The sequence below is a fragment of the Manihot esculenta genome, chromosome 3 (genome assembly GCF_001659605.2).
Source record: "Manihot esculenta cultivar AM560-2 chromosome 3, M.esculenta_v8, whole genome shotgun sequence".
Classification (NCBI taxonomy): Eukaryota; Viridiplantae; Streptophyta; class Magnoliopsida; order Malpighiales; family Euphorbiaceae; genus Manihot; species Manihot esculenta.
The window spans coordinates 2,403,980-2,425,435 of record NC_035163.2 but is presented as its reverse complement, the minus strand read 5'-3'; the positions used below and the strand labels follow the sequence as shown (position 1 = coordinate 2,425,435).

Sequence of the window (21,456 nt, the reverse complement as noted above, 5' to 3'; positions counted from 1 at the left end):
TTTTCTTTTAGCAAAGAAATTTTGTTGAATTGAATAAAGACAATTTAAAATGGGCAACACTGGCTAATACCAAGCACTAGGTGGACTATTCCTAACAAAATCCCCCTCCCTTTTACGAAGCTACAAACCCTAAACCTAATGTTTAGGCAAATTAGAACAGTAAAATTATTTGAATTTAGAAAATATTTTTTAACAAAACATTTTTTATATTATCTGATATTTGAAATTTTTTTAAAAAATAACATTAATTAAAAAAATTATGTCATTTTACAAAAAATAAATTTTTAAAAAATATTACTTTTTAAACTTTTATTTTTTTGAAATAGAAATTAAAATTAGTCAGATGTATTTATTATTAAAATTAAGTATGTCAATGCAATTAATTTTTAAATTTTAAAAAAAATTTTATATGTATTTTATTTTTTAAATTAAAATTAAATAATAAAAAATAAATTATTCCGTTGAAAAGTATTATTTAAAATTATTTTTTAAAAATAAATAGAGTTTAGATTGATTTGTAATTTTGTATTTTGTTTGACAACGAGGGTTTTTTATAAAGACTCTTCTTCACCAGTGCAGTTTGCACACGCAGTTAAGACTAAATAAAGCGGGGAGTTCCATTTTTTTCACCGCAATCATATCCTCTATTTATTTTTCCATGGACGATCTGCCTCCACCTCTGCTCCTCGATATCCTGAATCGACTCACCGATTCAGCTGATCTCGCTCGGTGCCGACTCATCTCTAAAAGCTTTAACGCACTCTCCCGCGAGGTTCGGTCCATCAACCTCGTCTGCACCCTATCCCGATATCTCAAATTGAGGTCGCCGGCGACCAAAGACCGAACCACACCCTTCAAGACCGTATTCAACAGCCTGGTCCTCAATTCGCCGGTCGTAGAGTCCATATCGATAGGCGTGGATAAGTCTCTCGGCGGAATAACATATGACGACGTCGACGACGAGTCTGACGATTTGTATTTGACAGGCGCGGGATTCGTTAGGGAGTGGCTGCCCAGGGTTTGTAGGGAGCTAAGATCTCTATCCATTTCGGATTTTTGGGTTCAATCTTGTTGGAGACGATCTGATATTTTGGCGCTGGTTTCTTCTTGCTGTGAGTTAGGCTTAATTTAATCGTTTTCGTTCAATTTCTGCTATTGGGATGTGCTTTTGTGGTTGAAACTGATAAATGTGAATGTTGCTTCATATGGACCATTAATGACTTATCCTTTCTGTAGACCATGGATAGATTTATGATTGTGAGTATGCTTTGGCTTGATCATGCCATAAATGGAACTGTGGAATATAAAGTTTATTCCTGGAATTAGCAATGTCAATCTCGATTGTAGTTTTTAAAAAAAATTGATTTTTTTTAAGCTTTTGACAATGAAAGAAGAAAAGTGCCTTCTTTTTTGCTTGTAGATCTGGTTAGAGCAAGAAAAGACAACTCCTTTAGCCAGAAGATGCTATTGAACTGTTGAAAATATGTTGTTAAGGAACTCCCTGAGGCACCTACGTGACTGAGAATTCATTTTATGTGGCTTAAACTCCAACATAAAACTGCAGTAATTTAGTGACGTATCCCAATATGGTTTCAGTGATCAAGAGGTAGAATAAAATTTGATTAGATGCATTCAGTAATTCCCCATACTTGGTGGCTTGCATTGACCATGGACAGGCAGTCATGGGCAAGCAAGATTGTGAGGGAGCTTATGTACTCCACAGGAAGTGCATGAACTTCGGAATGATCCGTTGTACTTCTTTTTTATTCCTTTAGGAATTTCTTTCTGATTGAATTATCATCATAGCTCTTTTTGGAATTTGTTGAATTTTATATGTATGACGCTGAAGCTTGTGCTTTCATTTCCAGGTCATATTCTTTGTGAACTTGAGGTGAAGAATGCTTGGCTATCTGTTAATGGGTTGAATCCCATGCCCATGCTCACAAGTCTAACCCTCGAATCTGTAAGGCTGGATGATGAGGACCTAAACAAGGTTAATCATTGCTTCCCTTGTCTCCAAGTTCTCAATTTGATCGGAGTTGGAGGACTTAAAGAACCTAAGATCCAACTTTTTCACCTTAGAAAATTTCGGTGGACAGTGTCAAATGCTCCACAATCTCTGACTATTTTTGCACCTAAGCTTGTGAAACTTGAGCTAAATTGTATTGAACCAAGAGCACTTGTCCTTGAAACACCGTCATTGTCCGATTTCTATCTTTCACTTCGGAAAGCACATAAGTTTGAAGTAAAAGAGCTCCTTGATTTGAAAATCTTACAGCTTGAATCTGCAGATCTTTGTGGCCTCATATACTCATTTCCTTCTAATAATTCAATTGAGAGGCTAATAGTCGATTCATTGAAATGTGTTAAACCTGGTGATATGACTATGCTTAGCCTGGATATGTTGTTTAATATGTTCCCAAATGTGAGCTCATTGACTTTGCGATCTGGGGCTTGGTCTGAAATGGAGACCTGCTTTGTTGCTGGTGGTTTTCAGAGTCATGCTGGAATGCAGGGGCTAAAAGAAATTGTTGCACAGTTAGTGATACATGATATTGATATTACTATATTGTTTATTTTCACTGTATTGGATAAGTGCACCAACTTGTCAGATGTTGCACTACTTATTCACTGTGAAGTTGATCCAAAAGTTGCTAGCAACTTCATCTCTCGGTGTACAGCTGATCGTCCAAGAGTTGGATGGAGATGGGGAATTTGGAATACTGGCTCAATAGACACTTGGACCTCTGATAGGATCTAATTTTGGCTACTGTAGTTGTTTGAATGAGGGGAAGAGAATGAGCTCATCTGTTTGAGCAGTGTTAGAATGAAGGAGAAAAAAGGTTGTGCACTCCTCAGAAATTAGCATACAGGGGATTTGAAGCACAAACATTTTCTTTCCAGTGAAAATAATCTGAATGCATGCAGATAATACAAGCTATCAGACCTGGTATCCTGCCGCATAAAAGCTTCAATGCTATATATATATACCCATGATTTTATTCTGATGTTCATTCTTGTACGTAAATTATAGCAATTTTCTTATCATCAGACGCCCTGCTCTATTCAAAAGAGAAATGAGGTGAGGTAATTAGCTGATGTGTGTTTATTGAAGAATACACACAGGATATGGGCGATAAATTCTCCCCCTACCCTTTATTTTCTTTTGCAAGAGCTTAAGTTTCTATTACGACATCTCGGAGGTCTTCGTTTTGAATTGAAAGAGTCCAGTACTTGGGCTTTTCTCTTTTTCTTTTTTGTCATTCTTATTGAGGGTAATTTACAAGATGTCCCTTAAAATTTGGCAAAATTCACAATATACTTTCTCATCAGATTTTATATAACAAATAAATCTAAAATTTTGAATTAATATAATTAACTTATCCTTCTATTGAAAAAAGGTGATTTACCGTTAGTTTATAAGAAAATGACAATGACAATTATAACCTTTAAAAAAATAAAAATAAAAAACCTTAAAATTAAGTTCTGGGCAAAAGCTGCACGGATACCTCTCCTCTCTCGACTGGATAGATACAATGGAGATGGAGAAGTGCTTGACGGTTGAGCAGGCCACATCACTAAGCAGACGTGAGGTTGAGAGGGAGGAGAAGCAGGTTGAAAGGGAGGAGAGACAAGGTTGAGCGAGCAATCATCGAGAGTCGACGGTCATTACTTGAAAGTGCGGGCTTGATTCATTTATTGGACAGGTGTTTCAATCGCTTGCATCACAAATGTATCCAATTGAATTTAATTCAAAAAAAACAATTGGAAAAAATATACAGTGGCAGACAGTGACACATTGTCCTCGTCGGCCACTGTAATATTAACCCATAAAAATTATTAATACTCAAATTGCATAATCCTATTTTACCCCACATTGACCAGCATCAAGCACACTTTCAAGATTAGGGGTTCTTCATTCAAATGGCACTTTCATCCGATAATCAAATTGCAGTGTGTTTGATATCGATATTTATTTAATTATTTTTTAATTTTTTATTGGAAGAAAATATATTTGATTTGAATTACTTTGAGTATAAAATAAAGAAATTGAAAATTAACTATGTGAATGATCATTCTATAATACAAAATTTCCTAGCAACTTCTTTTACTTCCACATAGGAAGCAAGCGGTAGAGTAAAATAATAAAATTTTTGCAATTTTTATAAGATAAGATTTTTTATTGGTTTTAAACCCCAATAATTTTTTATTATTTAAAAATTAAAAAAAATTGTTTTAAAAGTATTTGAAAGTTTTTAATTAGTGGATTAAAATTGAAATACCTAAAAAGTTTGGTTTAATAAGATGAAAATTTTTTATTTATGGTAGAAAAATTTTGATCTTAACATTTCCATATTTTTTATTCTTTCATTAATTGTACAATAAAATTTAGTTACCTCTTTGTTGACAATAAAATTTAATGACTTAGGCTACTCTTTTTAACACACAAATGAAATGAGATTCCAATATTAAATTAAATTTTAAATCTCTTATCTTTAATTTAAAAATTATTTTCTTCCTTCCATAATTTTTATCTATTTTTTATTATTCTAAAATTATTATTTATTTTTTAGACTATAATAACATATAAATTGACTATTATAATACTCTTTAATTTTATTTTATTTTTAAAGAATCTCTTAAAATATCTCATAATATTTAATATATTTAAAATGAGTGTAATTAAAAAATTAATAAAAAAAATTATATTTTTTAATATATATGAAAAAATAATAAAAATTATAGAATAAAATGAGTATTAATTAGCAACAATACAATTTAATTATACCATACCATTTGAAGATATAATTACTAATTTTATGTGCTTTTTAAAATAGACCATTCCAAAACAAAATTTAAAAAAATCAAGTAATTCATAAAAAATCTAAAAAATAATAGAGACTAAATAATAACAATAATATATTTTTGTTGGTAATGTGCATACAACTCAAATTCGTGGAAACTTGGGCCGTGATGGGCCTGTATGGTCCATAATAACCTCTAAACCCACAAGGATAAAGAAGTAATTTCGTACAACATAGTCCTTTATTAGGGAGTCGAAGCTAGGGTTTTATGTTCCGAACAGTCAGCTCTCACTCTCGCCTCTCTTCCTGATAAACCTCGCAGGCGAAGGTTTCTCTCTTCTCTTTCTGTTTGATTTCATTTAGGGGGAAATTATCGATTGCGGGTATTGGAAGATCTTAAATTTACAAATGTGTTATTGAATGCAGGTAGGTCATCTGGGTGAGTGAAAATGGTTGAGAAGACAAAGGGGAGAAAGGAGGAGGTGGTTACCAGAGAGTACACCATCAACCTGCACAAGCGCCTGCATGGCTGGTAAGCTGTCTTCCTTTATATTTGGTTTATAGCTTGTGCGCACTTTGGCTCTATTGGTCTCTTTTTGGGTGCTGCTTTATTAATGGGTAGCTTGTTTATTTATGGCTGTATATTGGCCTTTACATGAATATGTTAATGTTTCCACTAGAAAATTTTGATTGATAGTTATAGTTTCAATGTATTTATCATTTATAAATGAGTGCTTGGTGGAGATAGATTGAGAATAGTTGAGCTGTACAATTTATGGAGGTAGAATTTTAATGCCTACGTGCAATGTGATAGGTGCTGATGTTGGCTGCAATAGTCATTTTTATAATTATTTTTTTGGTAATGAGTATTCTTGAGTAACCATAGGAGCATAAATGTGGGGTTAACGAGTTATTTATTAACAATTGGGTGAAAGTTCAGGCAGTTTAGTGGGATTTAGATTATGATGAAAATGGCATGCCATTAGGTGTGCTGTGGGAGAAAGAAGACTGGTAAGGTAGTTTAGGTAGTATTAGTTTTGGTGCAATAGATTTATGAGTTTCCTTGTGTCATTTTGTACTATTGATTTGGCTTCACATCTGCCATCATATTTTAAGAGCTTGCAATTTGGCAAGCCTACTGCTTTTGCATGCATCCTTGTATTACTAACCTTGGAGAATATCATTATATAGCCCTGGGTTTGGGATATGTATGTAGTCATTCATTTATAATTACATTGAGGAGTTCTGTTTTCTTTGCTTTAGTAAATTGACGAATTTTTATCATGTGCCAACAATTTGGTGTCATATATCATCTTGATAGTATTTGGTGGTGATAGTAGCTTATTGTAGGTTTTGCTAATTGAATACGGACAAGTGTAATTCCTTCAAATGTTAAGGTGATATAATCTTTTTATTTATTCGGTACTCATCTCTAATAAATTTTGGATAACAGCACCTTCAAGAAGAAGGCTCCCAATGCAATTAAGGAGATCAGGAAGTTTGCCCACAAGGCTATGGGAACAAAGGATGTGAGAGTTGATGTGAAGCTTAACAAGCACATCTGGAGCAGGGGGATCAGAAGTGTCCCTAGGAGGGTCAGAGTTCGCATTGCACGTAGGAGGAATGATGATGAAGATGCGAAGGAAGAGCTCTACTCTCTTGTCACTGTTGCAGAAATTCCACCCGAAGGATTGAAAGGCCTGGGCACCAAGATCATTGAAGATGAGGATTAACCCTTTCAATTTGTGTGTGAAAAATATTCCCTATAATAGGCTGAAAGGTTAAATTGGATTTCCTTCTCTTTTTCCCCTTTGCCTAGAGTGATTTCAAATGGATTAGTTTTTCTTTCTATCACCATAACCATATGTTTGTAGCGGACGAAGTTATTATCAGTGCTGGACACTTTCTATGTTCTTTCTATCTTTTCTTTCTTCAGACCAAAATATTTCCACCTTTACCCGATTCCCATGTTTGTTACATCCTAAATGCTACTTTTGTTTTTGAAAATTCACTTTTTATACAAACTAAAACTTAGTTTAAAATCAATTTGTTCATAGAATGAGTTATAGTAGCAGGAGCATATGTCCAAAGGAAAGAGGAGAATGTCGTTACTCTGATTTGATGCAAAACAAACCACAAAACAATGAAACATGACTCTAACCAAGACGGACGGTGAAAAAGTGACTGGAAACAAATCACAAGGATTTGAGATATATCCATTTACCTAAGATATGAAAGTGATAGCTTATGACGCATTAAAATTATAAAAAAAAAAAAACAATTTTTAAAACAAGAATCAATCAAAGACCGGTAGAGATGTAGAAAGCTTCAGCTCCAGCGCAAGCTCAAGTTTGCATCACACTATATACAGGACGGATCCAATCAACACAAAGTTTGTGGTTTTTTTGGCTGTCTCTTGCAGGTAGAGCTTCGGGGACAACATCTTTTGAGTGCCTGCTTGGTGTGCTTTGTGTGTTTCCTTTCTTACTTTTCCAGATATGAGACTTTCAAGGTGTTCACAGCCAAAAAGGGATGGCGGCGGTCATGAAGCTGTGTTCCTATTTTTTGTTGAAGCTGTTCCTAATTTTTGTTGACGGTCGTGAAGCTATGTCCCTATTTTTTGGTAGCCTGTTGATTTGCAAATTTGTATTTTGGCTCTGGTGGCAGTGGAGAGTTTGACTCAATTGTGGAGGTTCGGCCTTCTTTCTCTAGCGTTGAGTCTTTTACTATTATTCTCAAAATTGACCTGCAATCAAACAACTCTTTTTCGGTGGATCTCCCTTCTGTAGTTGACGGCTTTATGGTTCTTCAATTGGTTTTGCATGGCTTTGCCTATTGCATGGGAGCTACTTTTGGATCTGTTCTTAGTAGCAACGGTGTCCTTGGTTCTGCCAGCGATCGGCCTTTTCGAAAGTATTGTTGAGTCTAGTACAAGCCGCATATGGGTGGGTCCTTAAGGTTTGGCTTTTAGTTGGCCTATTTACTCTTTGGGGTAAAAAAATTATGCAAACGGAAAGAATCCTGACTAAACTCAAATAAAATAAAAATAATAAAACCTACATTCAATGCTACAACATACATACTACTGGATGAAAATTCCGAGATAGTATCATCAACCATAAAAAGATATACAGAGCAAGCAACAACCTCAACCTCAGCATGTAAGCTGTGTAATTTTTCAATTATGTCCGATTTGAAGTAGCCAAATACATTTGAAAGGAAATCAAATAGAACAATCTGTGTTGAATTCTAAAGCCAAAATATTAACGTCAAACATGTAATTGGTAAAAATAAATATCACAGATCTGCTCTCCCTGGGTATCTGGGGAAGGGAATGACATCTCTAATGTTGTCAATGCCAGTGGCAAATAGTATCATCCGTTCAAACCCTAAGCCAAATCCACAATGCTTAACAGTCCCATAGCGACGCAGGTCAAGGTACCACTCATATGGTTCAAGAGGTAGCCCCATATCAACAATTCTGCAATGATGGTGAGCATTCTCAATAACAGGTGTACCCGTTACCACAGAAGTATAAAACATAAAGACAGTATTGGCAAAATTTTGCATGAATATTGAGACCATTTTAAGCATATCCCATACCTTTGCTGAATAATATCCAAGCGTTCCTCTCTCTGGCTTCCACCAATCAACTCTCCCACCTGATATATGTATCACAAATGTTAATACTAGAAGACAGTAGAAAAAAAAAGAAACTATAAAGTCAAACGTAATTGATGATCCACCAAGTTTCAGAGATGTATTAAAGAATAGGTACCTTTGGTACAAGAACATCCATGGCAGCTACTGTCTTTGAATCATCATTGAGCCTCATGTAAAATGCTTTGATCCCTTTTGGGTAATTGTAGACGATAACAGGCTTCTGAAATAATACCTCTGTCAAGTATCTGAATGAATGGACAAACAAAGGTATTAGCATACAGACAGTATGCTGAAAAGATAGAGATAAACAGAGGGAAAGATAGAGAGACCTCTCATGCTCAGATGCCAGATCTATACCCCATTCCACCTTGTTTTCAAACTTCTTACCACCTTGCACAGCCTCCTCTAGCAGTTTCACCGCTTCTGTGTATGAAATGCGCTTGAAAGGAGTAGAAGCAACCATTCTTAGTCGATCAATGCAACCTTTATCATAAAGCTTAGCCATCAGTTCCATATCATCAAAACACTTATCAAGTAGCCACTGACACATATACTTCACATATGCCTCCGCACAGTTCATGTCATCCTAAAAAATTATGCACCCTGTCAGACCTTGGAAAAGTGAAAATAGAAAAATTATGGCAAAACTATAAAATTTAACATACCTCAAGATCTGCAAATGCTATTTCAGGTTCCACCATCCAGAATTCTGCCAAATGCCTGGAAGTGTGGGAGTTCTCAGCTCGAAAAGTTGGTCCAAATGTGTAGACACTGCTAACGGTACAGGCATATGTTTCAACTTGTAGCTGGCCAGAGACGGTTAAAAATGCTTGACGGGAAAAGAAATCTAGTGAATAATCGATCTTCCCATCTTTTTTAGGAATGCCAGGCTTAAGTTTAGATCTTTCCTCCAGCTTTGAGAGATTTTCCTTCGCTTTTGTCAGTTCAGCCACTGAAGCAGCTATTTCCTCCTTACTGGCTTTAGCAGATTTCAATTGGGCCACAGCCCCACCTTTCTCCTTAACATCAAGCTTAGCAGCTTCTATGTCAGCCTCTGATGGTGGAGGATTCTGAATCAGCTCCTTTTCTATCTTTTCAACTTCATTAATCAAGGTAGTCACTTGAAACATTTCACCAGCACCTTCACAGTCACTAGTAGTGATAATTGGAGTATGAATATATAGAAAACCATGCTCTTGAAAGAATGAGTGGGTAGCAAAAGCAAGAGCATTACGAATTCGAGCAACTGCAGAAATCTGGAAAGAAGCACATTTATCAACAGATGAAACATCCATTTGCATTAGTAAAATCAAAGAAAACCATATTACAACAACAACAATCGAGATGAGAGAGAGAGAGATCTAATTAAAAATTTTCAGAATCAATACATCTTAATGCATGCATTTACAAGTTGTAACACTTGGTTTGCTTGAAGGGAAGTGAGAGGAAATAAAAAAAGCAAGGAAATAAAAAATAAATTAATTTGTTTCAGCCATAGTTGTCATATTGAGATTCAAATGGAGAAATGAAATCTCCAGTTTGTTTTGAGGGAAGTGAGAGAAAATAAAAAAAGGAAAGAAAAAATAAAAATTTCTTTGGGCCTCTAGTACTCTTAGCTCTTCATTTTGCCATGTGGTATCCTTGTCGACATGATACTGTATGGAAACACAAGGAATATGCCTCCAACATATATTCGTGCAGTAAGATACTCAAGTCAAGAGATCTCTAAAGATGAGGAATTGAATGGAGCATAGTAAGATTCAGGTTTTTAAGATTCACCTCATAAATTTGAATCACTAGGGCGGAGAACTGAATTGAATCATAGGATTCAAATCAAGAATTCTAAAATACAGTTAACAGAGACTTGGACATTCCAATGAGGAAATATTAACCCCCAACTTCTCTTTCTCTCTTCTTCTTCTCCTCTAATAAGATTTACAATCTTTTGACTTTCTATACTCGACAACCTGTCAATAGAGATAGAAATATTCCTTATAAAGGATACAATTGAACACTCATATTTAACCTCTTATCACTTTTTTCCATTCTTCAGTAAACGCCCAAAACAATAGAAGAGAATTCAATTTCTTTTTTCTTTTTTCTATTCCCTCTTCCAATTTCTTTTCTTGCCTGTTTTCTTTTCTATTCAATTTCAGCAAACCCCCTGTTCAGAATCAATGAATTCAAAACAACTCAAGTCACTTGATTTCTTTTTTATTAATTCTCTTTAACTCTTTTTGAATTGAAAAAAATCATGAAGTCGAAACCATGCATGATTGCATGAGAATTCAATAGAATTCTTTTCTTGCAAGTGATCTATTCCAAACAAGGGCTTCAAGTAAGCTTTCATTTTCCAACACATTAGTACTACTTCCACAAGGTTCAACTCCAGTCCACGAGAATTTGCAAAGACAAAGCAATGTTGGATGCACGGTTTGAGATGGAGTTTCATTTGATTTGAAAATTAAATTATTTGAATGGAAGCCAACCCACTGTCTACAATGCATTATCTGGTTCCGAACTGACATTTTCCAAGACATTTCCAAAACCCATTTGGAGTACACACTAGAAATAAGGGATTTTCCACATTTCATGATTCTAACAGAAACTTATATATTGAGTTCAAAATAACTGCAGCAATGAAATCATTTGATGTCGTAGCCAGAAATAATACTTTTAGCCATCCAAATAGAAAAACTCAGAACACATCAATCACACGTATCACAACGTCAAAATAAGATGAATGAAATTTACAATGTAAATATCAAAACCAAACATTTTACCGTATTAGTTCTGGGTCGAAGATGAATATGATCCCTCAAGAACTCAAGCGTTAGCTTCGTTTTGGGAATCGGGTACTTAGCCGGGTCCACGGGTCCAACATGGAGCACTTGTTCTACTCGGAGCTCAATCTTCTGCTTGGTACCTTCAGGTGGTTCCTTGAGGACACCCTCAACAGAGACGCACGCTCCAGTGTGCACAAGCGAGCTCAGATCCGCCACTTCTTTCTCCACGATAACCTGCAGGTTGGCCGGACATGACCCATCGTTCAACTCTAAAAACGCGAACGATCCCTTGCCCTGCTCTCTCCCGGTCTTCACCCAGCCACCAATCCTCACAAGCTGGCCAGTGAGGCCGGCACCACCGTCGGGGCGACAGACAATGGATCGAATTGGTACCCTGTCGGAGAAAGGATGCTTGAGAACTTTGGTATCGTGTTCGTCTCCCATTGGGACGAGAAAGGGAGGCGGAGCTCTGTGGCTAGCAGCGGATGTGTGAAGGACGATGGAGGCTTTTCCTAAACCCTAAATGGCTAAATCTGTTTTACTTGGTACCAGGGAAAAATTATATACTACCACCAGGACTACTGTAAATTCATAGAGTCACTTGGGCGCCACGCCATGGCCGTTGGACATCTGATCTATTAGTTTGGAGACACGTGTCACTAAGTGATGGAAATATTAACACCAACGCGAGATTTTTATTGGCTGATTGGTATTCTAACGCACGGTATCTTCAACTTTTCGTCTTACCCGAATCTTGCTTGCTGCTTGCTGCTTACTGCTTACTGCTTACTGCTTACTGCTTACTGTGTGATTGACACGTTGGAGACCTCGTTATTCTTAATTTTTGTATTTCTTCTTGTCCACCAAGGAAAGTTGACCCGTTAGAAACTTTTTTTTTCCAAAATTTATATCATAAATATATTTTAATAAAATTATAAATAATTATAATTTTTTTAATTATTTTAAACATATTATTCATTTTCTTTTTTATACTATAATAATATATAAATAAATTATTATTATTGTTTTATTTTGCTTTATTTTATTTTATTTTTAATAAATTTTTAAAAATATTTTTTAATATTTAATAAAATTTAATATTTTAAAATGAGTATAATTTAAAAAGTTAATAAAAAATTTATTTTTTTGATATATATAAAAATAAAATAAATAAAAATTATAAATAAATAAATAAATAAATAAATATATATATATATATATATATATATCATTGTAAAATCATGAAATTATTTTTATTAGATTAATTATTTTTCTATCTAGGTATATATAAATGTAGAAGAGAGTTTTGGAAAAGGTTTACGAGAATGCGAGGCCTTGATTCGGCTGAGGTGAGCCTTAAATTCAGGCCTATCCAGCACGAGCAGTATTCTAATGGGCAACCCAGCCCATGATATCTAAAGTCGGCTCACACCACTGTGTCTCTCTATATTAGCCTGCCAAAAACCTAACCCTAATTTTTCTATTAATCGCTCCGTATCATTGGATCGAGCTAGAGAGCAACAGGCAACAGCAACCGCGCAGCAGCAAGAACAGTTCAGGAAGTTGCCATGGGTAAAGCTCGAGTACCTTACTGCTCAGTTCATCTGGCTTTTGTTTTTCTTCTATAGTTGAAGCTAACAGTCATCGTTTTCTAATGGTGGATATTTGATTCGCAGGTAAGGTTCACGGATCTCTGGCTCGTGCTGGTAAGGTGAGAGGCCAAACTCCTAAAGTCGCAAAGCAGGACAAAAAGAAGAGGCCACGCGGCCGCGCCTACAAGAGGATGCAATACAACCGCCGCTTTGTCACCGCAGGTAATCTCTCCTCTATCCATCTTTCTATATATATGTATATATATCCTAAGGTATTCGATTGTTAATTTCATTGTGAGGGAATAAGTTTGCGGTATCGTTTTTCTTCCCTTACAAAGGGGAAACTTGGATTCGATGCATTGTAAAATTAATTGGAATAGAATAAGTTTAGTATTGTTTGCCTATCTCGCGAACAGGAAAATTGAGTATTCATGTGATGCTTCTCGCCGCATTTCAATCTTTTTTTTTTTTTTTTGGGGGGGGGGGGGTTAGGGGAGGGGTTATAGAACTGGTATTTGCAAACCATAGTAGCAATATTTTCTTTAAATTGGAAAAAAAGGATTCTGGCATGTTTCAATTATCCGTGATTTTCTGTTTCCTGAATTCTTATATGCACTTTCTTTTAAACAGCATTTTTCTTTTGAAAATAATGTTTGGTTCTGAAAACCTTTGTTGTGTTTGAGTTTTGTATTTATCCTACTTGCTACCAGGAAAACTTGGTTACAGTTCAGAATTTTGATATCAAAATTGAGTTTCTGTTCTGGATTATTTGCAACACGGTTTTAAAGTTTTGGTTTGACTCTTGTTAATTTGCAGTTGTGGGATTCGGCAAGAAGAGAGGGCCCAACTCATCTGAGAAGTAAAGTGTGACAAGATTATTGAAGTTAGTAGTTATGTAGGTGGAGGTTGATGTTGGGAGGTTGGATAATCTTTTTATTGTGTTACTGTGTTGAGTTTTTTATATTATGTCTCAAACTATGTTGAGGATACGCTCTTTTTGTTAATTGGGATGGTACAACTTGTTTCGTAATTCTATTATACTGCATTTTGTTATGGGCTTCTTGAATGACCTATCTCAACTATCAAAGTCTGGTTGGTTTTGATTTTAGGCATTTTCATCTTCATTTAGATTTTTTGCACTCTCCCTAACAAAGGTAAAGGAAGAATTCGAGGATTTTATCACTTATATCAGAGAACTGCTGCACCTTTTTTGTGCAAATTTAGTGCTTTCAACATTTGTACGGTTTTGTTGAGTGAGCTTATGCGCTCGGGAAGCATGTGCCCGTGTGCCTCTATGAAGGCCATGTTTGGTATATTAGTAGTTTCAATGGCTGTTAGCTGCATGAGTAGTGGTTAGTTGTTAGCAGTTAGTTGTTTATACAGTGATTCAGTAGCAGGCAGTTGTTTATATAGTGATTGACTAGTGATTCAGTAGCAGTCAGTTGTTTATATAGTGATTCAAAGTAAAAATGTGTGCTACAAAATAAATGTTGAATTAGCTTTTAAATATAAAATGACAATAAAAAATATAAATGAATAATACCATTAAATACAAAATGATAATATAAATGAATATTATTTAAGTATTGATGTAAATTACAAATTAATAAAAAATTGATAGAAAATATAAATTATTTTTAAAGTTAATTAGTTGCATCTTTTAATATACTGCAAACAATAAAAACTAGTGGTGGCCAAATCTTACTTGGGTCCAATGTTAGACGTTAGGTAGAGTAGTCTTTTAATATTTATTAATTAAATTATTATATATTATTATAGAAAAAATAATTATCGAATAATAAAAAATAATATTTTGATTTAATTTCAATACTATCACTAAACACTAGACACACAAATTTTGTGTAGGAAAACTTAGTGGGATTTTTGGAAATTAAAAAGGAGTTGAGATTTGAATTTCTTAGGATTGATTGTTTGCAATTTTGTGATAACAGAGGCGGAAAAAAAGTTAATTGGCTTTGTTTGAATTTCTCTTATTATGGAAACAAGGAACTCATTGTACTCGTTCTAAACTAAGAAATGCATAAATTGTAGATTTGGATTTTCTGGATTATCTATTCTATATGTGTATAAACTGGTTTTGTTCTAAAGGTATCTTACTTGTCAGCAAATTCAGGTTTGAGTCTTTATTCCCTTCATTCTCTACAAGAAAAGAAAAGGGGAAAAAAAAAAGTAGTTAACCATATACTATCCTTTTAGAACGAATTTATATATAGCTAGGATAAGCCACAATAACCAAAATGCATTTCCAAGCGGAGGCTGCATGCTCGAGATAAGTACAGTTGGCAGGATTCTAGGATTACAATTTGCAAGTTCTTCCCTTTTATGCCCAACAAACAATGTTTATTAGTGGAGTCACTTCTTTTCTTTCCCCATCTCCTGAACAGTGGGGCAAATTCAATTATAAGATTAACTGAAGGTGGCAAAACGGCACCGTCAGTTGATGAACATGAACATCAAGGAAAGAACGGAGGCCGCTTGATGTCTAATATAGCTGTTCATGTGTAGTTTTTTAGGCTCTTTAGCATTACAGTCAAAATGCAGTTGAATGAGATACTAGTTAAAAGCATTAAAATAAATTTAATTTAATTATATAAAAATATCAAAATAATTAAATTATTTTTTAACTGCTCCATAGCTTGAGTTTCTCTCTTTTCGTCTTTATTCAGTCAACAATAAAAAATCAACATGGAGATTCTGACAATAATGAGACAAGGGAGAGCTCATTAACCCATAACTACTTATTCGGCATACCACAAATATCATTAACAATTCCTTCATTCCAAACAAAATAATTTTTAAAAAATAAATAAATTAAATTAAATTCTTATCAAAATTCTCGATTCTATACAGAGGGCTAAAGTTACTCATTGCCCTCTCTTTACAAGTGATACTTCTACTTAAATATAGCTAAAAGAAAATCAAGCAATCTATGGATGATCAGAATATGGACACGTTTATTTTGCATTCACAAAATCTTAACAATGACAATAATGAGAAAGAGGAGAGCTCATTTAAAGAAAATATTTTCAAAGTTGTTCAAGCAGAACAAGACAACAGAAGACAAAATATGCTAATGCACAGTCAACACATGCTCTGTAAATTAACTTTTATTCAAATTTACAGGTGAAACAGTTTCTGATGTTCTGCCAACAATTGGACAATGCTTTAAGGCATTACTACCAATTTTCATCTATCTGGCTTAAATACCTTATAACTCATCATGCAAATTTCCCTTCAATAATTTGGCTTCCAATTGATTTTTCAGAAGGTAACTTGTTGCTAAAGATGCATGCAGTGCTGCCCCGTAAGGAAGTGCCTCTTCATTCAGTTTATAATGAGGTGAATGACCCAGCGCAAGTGGTCCTTGAGATTCATTCTTCATACCAACATAGAAGAAATATCCAGGAATTGCCTCCGCGAAAAAGGAGAAGTCTTCTGTTCCCATCACTGGTTGCATTTCTTTGATGTTCTGGGCACCCAGCATGTCCGATGCAACATTTACAAAGAAGTCATGCAACTCTTCATTATTTACTGTCACTGGGTAAAAGGGTCTCTCATCTGTGTTAAAAATGACAGTGGCATTACACCTTTGAACACTAGCCTGTTTTGTGATAACCTGTCATTTGAGTTGTAAGAGAATGAAAAGCCGTGAGTGCAAACCCTTTTATGATTATGGCTGCAACAGTACAGAACATTAAAACACCGAAATAACCTCATTGCAAAAATGGGGCCACTAAGCAGTAGCATATAGGAAAGGTACCTCTTCAATTCGTTGTTTAAGTTTAATAAAGCTCTCTTTGGAAAATGCCCTAAATGTTCCACCAATAGTAACAGAATCAGGAATGACATTGAATGCACCACCGCCTTGGAATTTTGCAATTGTTACTACCTGCAAATATATTGTTCATGTTGGCAAAGCTTATTACGCAGTTAGAGAGTAGGCACAGGCCATCATATGAGAAAGCATTGCACAAGAATATCACAGAAGTGCTATATGTCATCAATAGGCATTCCACATTTGATAGCTAAGAGCTCAAATACTCCGACTCTTGATGTTAACATGCCGTATCCGTGTCAACACGACACTTCATGGGATCAACAAGGAATATGTGTCCAACACATATTCATGTCCGCACTCGGACGCTTGAGTGACATTCATGAATAATTTTATAGAGCAGTATTTAGATAAAAATAGTTATTTGGTTGTATTTTTAATGATATATTTAGTTGTATTTGATCATCTATTTAGACTATAATTATTACTATATAACTTTATATTTTTTTAAAATTCTAGTTTATTTTATATAACACAATGTATCCAAACACCCATGTCTAAACTTAGCTCTACATCTTCGTATTTTCTATCAGAAACTTGACAAGTCAGACATAGGGATATGCGCCCATTTCTAACACCCGTATCCGAGTCCAAATAACCTAGGCCAAAGACTAATGCTATGGAAAATAATTATCTTAAAAATTAATTTAAAAATACTGAATAAATAGAGAGAGAAGGGCATGAAGGCCAACACTTTTAGTAAAAAAAATGGTTGAGGTTGGCATCAACAAATATTCAGTCATCATAATATAAATGGTTGGGGTAGAAAAATGACTTGGAGACAACTAAAAGGATAATATATCGAAAGAGATTAATTAGAAACATTCCAAATAAAAGAGGGGAAGGGGCAATTAAAAAAGGCAACATGTGCATATACAAACATGCATAACTGTGTGAGAAAAAGATGCAACCTGTGAATCCAACGGATCAGCTTCACGTGAAACCAGGTGTTGCAAACTAACGATCACATTGGAAGCTGCTAAAATAGGATCTATTGAATGCTGGGGAATGGCAGCATGTCCCCCCTTTCCACTTATCACTGCATCAAAGAAACCGCTTGCTGCCATTATGGGACCAGCTCTGGATGCAACTGTACCAATAGGGTACAGAGTAGAAACATGTATTCCAAAGATGGCATCGACATCCTTGAGGACTCCGGCATCCAGCATTCTCTTGGCTCCCCCTTGGCCTTCCTCAGCTGGTTGGAAAATAAGAACAACTGTACCCTGTCAAAACAACAAGAAATAATCAAGAAATTCATTTTGAAAGAGAAATGGGCATTCTACACTACCGATTACTAAAGATAATGACACATAAAACTGAATCCGGGTCTACAGTACTGAATTTCATAAGTAATGCATAAAGAAGGGATACAATAATCTCATGATATACAAGATTTTGGTCAGATACTGTAGTTGCTACCTCTATAATGGAGGGGGAAATCCAAAAGGAAAAAAGAAGGGCAAATGTTTTTGGAAGATGATTTGCTTATAGCTTATTTGAAATTTTCTATACAGGCATGCCTTCAGATAGTTAATTGTATCTGTTGTTATCAGACTTCATTAGGAATAATTAATTTTATCTGTTGTATCAGACTTCATTATGAATTTTACCACATTATCCACAAGGCTCTCTTACCTCTTCCTTATCTAAGCTAAGGTTATCAATGTAGAAAAGAAAATGATGAATAAGCAATAAGTGAATATTTGTGATGAAACAAATCATGATTGAAAATTTTCAGAACACCAGAATCCATTGATCCAGTTCAGTGTAATCTCTCTTTCGTGAGCTAGGAGAAACCAGATAAACTGCAAGCTAAAAGAAAGGACTAATGTTGGATCCATGAGGGCGTTTTAGGTATTTTAGACACAGACTAGCCAAAGTAGTCCAGAAAATTCATGCATCTCAGTAAAATTGCTTACAACAAGTGGCCAGATTTCTTCCCAATCATGCAGTCCATGTAGGAATCCAACAGCTTTTACACTTTTATCGGTGTCATATGACCCCATGAAAGGTAGAATGAAAAATTCAAGCCATAGGAAGCTTCTAAGTGAATAATCAAAACCTATTAACTTCAGAATAACAGCTCCACACCAAAGACCTTAATGCAGATAAGATGATGAGAAATACGCCACTGTTAGCTAAGATGATGAGAAATATGCCACTGATAGCCTATAAGCTTGACTCCAGCAAAAGACCTCATCGGCCTGTGTATTACATGTTTGACACATGCTTGCCATTAAACACCCTAAACTTCCACATGTGAAATTAAATACTTATTTACCAGAAAAGAAGCCAGTGGAAGGAAACTTAATTAGTACAGGGCATTATGTCTGCCCTTTGCTGTTTCTTCCTGCATTTAACAATCCTGGATATATCCCGCTCTTTGCAACTCCAGAAAAACTAATTTTTCATCATTTGAATAATCATATGGACCTGACTATTTAACATCAGGTCAAGTCAAAATAATATGACTTGCAAGGAAAAGATGGGACGCACAACTTTTTTTTCAGAAGGGGAGGTGTTTTAAAAAAGGGAAGAAAAAACAGTATGTGAACAGTATGCAATGGCTTCAAAAAAACCATCACAAGGTAAGAACAGTACAACTAGTAGATCCACAAAGCAACCACCTTTGCTTAAAACAAAAGGTGAATGCTACTAGAACATTTTAATTTTATTAGTTATTATTACTTGTGAAGGACAAATAAAATTATGAAAATTAAGCATCATATGGAATTATAAGTCCAAAAGGTATAACCTTTTTGACCAAAGACTACAAACAAAAAAGTAAGAATTTATATCTAAAAGGAGACAGATACATGTAGATTCAACTATTTACCACAAAATAAAGGAATTAGAAATCTTCAGAAGACAAATTCTACCTTAGAGGAATGCCAACTTCTTTTGAAGCAAAAAGACCACACACACACACACCAACAAGTAAATGGGAAGTTTGTGGTAAGTTCACACTATAACAAGAAGTTTTTATTCCACGATCAATCCATGGCCAGATTTGAATAAAATAACATGAACAAGCATGGAAACTGATCACATAGTTATATAAATCAAACACAGGATTTTTAAATGTTTCACAAAATCCCAATCTACTGAGTGTTTTGCATAGCATATGAAATCATTCAACCATCTATTTCCACCCAGTAGTTGAATATAATTCCCATCTTCAGAACTGTATGAATAACATCCCAATTAAGTAAATGGACCAGCAATGTTAAATTATTCCAAAAATCTATGAAGTCAACCGTCTAAACACATAGAATTACAAATTGGATTTTCAGTTGAAAAAAAATAATTTGAAGAAGATTAAACCTGTAACTCATGGCGATGCTCTTGAAGCATCTTAGCAGCACCAAGAAGCATTGCAACATGGGCATCGTGTCCACAAGCATGCATTTTACCAGGAACTTTACTCTTGTGCTCCCATTCCACTGCCTCCTGCAATTGAATCTCAACTATGATTCTTCACAACACTAATTCTCTCTTAACTAAATCAGCAACGATCTAATTAAAACTGAAGCATAAATATAAAAGAAAAATCAAATAAGACCTCCAAGGGTAGAGCATCCATATCAGCCCTTATGGCAACGAAAGGAGGCCCACCGGTCCCAACATAGCCAACAACACCGGTAATAGCAACTGGGTGCTTATAATGGATGCCTAAATGGTCAAGCTCGTCTCTAATAAGCTTACTGGTCTGAAATTCTTCAAAACCAAGTTCTGGGTTCTCGTGGATTTTCCTCCTAATACCGATCATATAATCTGCAATCTCAGGTTTTTTTGAGAGGTCAAGGAAATCGACAGGAATTTGAGCAAGTGCTTCAGGGCTTGAGGAGACAGGCTTTGGGACAAAGAACTTGAAAGCTAGAAAGCATAGAATCCAACGTTTGAAGAGACCCATTAATCTGTTGCGAATCACGAAACTGAAGAGAGAGAGATTGAGTTCTGCAAGATGTTGAAGTGAAGAATGAGTAAGCAAGAAAGCACAAATTTTTTTTTGTTGTTGTCCAAAGAAAGGACAAGTAGAGAAACAGACAAATGAGGTCTCTGTTAGGACTAAAGAATAGATGAGGGGATGCGCGTGGGGGATCGCAAAGGCAGCCTGAGCTGTGCCTGATTCTGTGCATAGTGGTGTAGACTGGAAAGCAGAGGCTATACACTTTTCGTTAATGTTTGTTTGATTTATATTTTTAATATTTGAACAAATTTATTAAATAATTTTATTATTAATTTAATTATTAAATATTAATAAAACATTTAAAATATTTTTATTATAGTAAAATTATTGACCGAAATATTAATAAAACATTTAAAATATTTTTATTATAGTAAAATTGTTGTTTCTCGCTCAACAGATAAAAATTGAGATAGAGATTTTTTATTAAGGCGAAAAAGTCATGAATATGTTTTTATAATTATTTTTTTTATTTTATTAATTCGAATATTTCGGTAGATAATATTAAATGAAAATTTATCGGTTATTATGAATTTTCAAAATCGCAATGACGACATCAGTTTTAGAATTTTATTCGAATTTTATCTCGTAGAAACTCTTTTTTATGGTTTTATTCGAAAGATTTTAATGATTTATACTTCAGAAATAAGAAATAAGAAAAAGTATTTTTATCAAATTATCTTATGCAGTTATTTAGACAGGTGTTTGAGAAGCATTTTTACTAAATTATCTTATATAAAAATTTAATTTTAAATAATTGTAAATTTTTATTAAACTCTAAAAC

General features: G+C 34.7%; 5 protein-coding genes across 5 annotated transcripts; 3 read left to right on the top strand and 2 right to left on the bottom strand.

The window, feature by feature from the left end:
• The first annotated feature begins 576 nt into the window (after positions 1–576).
• On the top strand, positions 577–3,195 carry LOC110612164 (F-box/LRR-repeat protein At4g29420). The gene is made up of 2 exons (XM_021752864.2): positions 577–1,112; positions 1,869–3,195. The coding sequence occupies exons 1-2, from the start codon at positions 659–661 to the stop codon at positions 2,759–2,761; spliced, it is 1,347 nt and encodes a 448-aa protein (XP_021608556.1). The 5' UTR covers positions 577–658; the 3' UTR covers positions 2,762–3,195.
• A 1,820-nt stretch (positions 3,196–5,015) lies between these two features.
• On the top strand, positions 5,016–6,725 carry LOC110612163 (60S ribosomal protein L31). Its single transcript, XM_021752863.2, has 3 exons — positions 5,016–5,133; positions 5,232–5,337; positions 6,259–6,725. Exons 2-3 carry the CDS (start codon positions 5,255–5,257, stop codon positions 6,536–6,538), a joined length of 363 nt encoding a protein of 120 aa, XP_021608555.1. The 5' UTR covers positions 5,016–5,133; positions 5,232–5,254; the 3' UTR covers positions 6,539–6,725.
• A 1,213-nt stretch (positions 6,726–7,938) lies between these two features.
• On the bottom strand, positions 7,939–11,785 carry LOC110612159 (asparagine--tRNA ligase, cytoplasmic 1). Its single transcript, XM_021752859.2, has 6 exons — positions 11,252–11,785; positions 9,134–9,724; positions 8,798–9,054; positions 8,584–8,713; positions 8,409–8,467; positions 7,939–8,286 (listed from the first exon to the last, which is right to left on the bottom strand). The coding sequence occupies exons 1-6, from the start codon at positions 11,696–11,698 to the stop codon at positions 8,103–8,105; spliced, it is 1,668 nt and encodes a 555-aa protein (XP_021608551.1). The 5' UTR covers positions 11,699–11,785; the 3' UTR covers positions 7,939–8,102.
• An 882-nt stretch (positions 11,786–12,667) lies between these two features.
• Positions 12,668–13,899, top strand: LOC122723196 (40S ribosomal protein S30). The gene is made up of 3 exons (XM_043954675.1): positions 12,668–12,826; positions 12,931–13,068; positions 13,663–13,899. The coding sequence occupies exons 1-3, from the start codon at positions 12,823–12,825 to the stop codon at positions 13,707–13,709; spliced, it is 189 nt and encodes a 62-aa protein (XP_043810610.1). The 5' UTR covers positions 12,668–12,822; the 3' UTR covers positions 13,710–13,899.
• A 1,950-nt stretch (positions 13,900–15,849) lies between these two features.
• Positions 15,850–20,810, bottom strand: LOC110612160 (IAA-amino acid hydrolase ILR1-like 4). Its single transcript, XM_021752860.2, has 5 exons — positions 20,268–20,810; positions 20,030–20,155; positions 17,614–17,928; positions 16,628–16,756; positions 15,850–16,483 (listed from the first exon to the last, which is right to left on the bottom strand). The coding sequence occupies exons 1-5, from the start codon at positions 20,616–20,618 to the stop codon at positions 16,076–16,078; spliced, it is 1,329 nt and encodes a 442-aa protein (XP_021608552.1). The 5' UTR covers positions 20,619–20,810; the 3' UTR covers positions 15,850–16,075.
• Between the last annotated feature and the right edge of the window lie 646 nt (positions 20,811–21,456).

What these genes read in the sequence shown, in the direction of transcription:
- LOC110612164 (XM_021752864.2), top strand. Translation starts at nt 659, where the DNA reads ATGGACGATCTGCCTCCACCTCTGCTCCTCGATATCCTGAATCGACTC. An exon ending in GGCGCTGGTTTCTTCTTGCT is followed by an intron (nt 1,113 to 1,868) that starts GTGAGTTAGGCT and finishes TTTCATTTCCAG; the next exon opens with GTCATATTCTTTGTGAACTT.
- LOC110612163 (XM_021752863.2), top strand. Translation starts at nt 5,255, where the DNA reads ATGGTTGAGAAGACAAAGGGGAGAAAGGAGGAGGTGGTTACCAGAGAG. An exon ending in CACAAGCGCCTGCATGGCTG is followed by an intron (nt 5,338 to 6,258) that starts GTAAGCTGTCTT and finishes TTTGGATAACAG; the next exon opens with CACCTTCAAGAAGAAGGCTC.
- LOC110612159 (XM_021752859.2), bottom strand. Translation starts at nt 11,698, where the DNA reads ATGGGAGACGAACACGATACCAAAGTTCTCAAGCATCCTTTCTCCGAC. An exon ending in TAGCATTTGCAGATCTTGAG is followed by an intron (nt 9,055 to 9,133) that starts GTATGTTAAATT and finishes ATAATTTTTTAG; the next exon opens with GATGACATGAACTGTGCGGA. An exon ending in TTGGATATTATTCAGCAAAG is followed by an intron (nt 8,287 to 8,408) that starts GTATGGGATATG and finishes CCATCATTGCAG; the next exon opens with AATTGTTGATATGGGGCTAC.
- LOC122723196 (XM_043954675.1), top strand. An exon ending in CCGCCGCTTTGTCACCGCAG is followed by an intron (nt 13,069 to 13,662) that starts GTAATCTCTCCT and finishes GTTAATTTGCAG; the next exon opens with TTGTGGGATTCGGCAAGAAG.
- LOC110612160 (XM_021752860.2), bottom strand. Translation starts at nt 20,618, where the DNA reads ATGGGTCTCTTCAAACGTTGGATTCTATGCTTTCTAGCTTTCAAGTTC. An exon ending in AGCATCGCCATGAGTTACAG is followed by an intron (nt 17,929 to 20,029) that starts GTTTAATCTTCT and finishes TTGTTTTGACAG; the next exon opens with GGTACAGTTGTTCTTATTTT. An exon ending in TTAAACAACGAATTGAAGAG is followed by an intron (nt 16,484 to 16,627) that starts GTACCTTTCCTA and finishes CTCAAATGACAG; the next exon opens with GTTATCACAAAACAGGCTAG.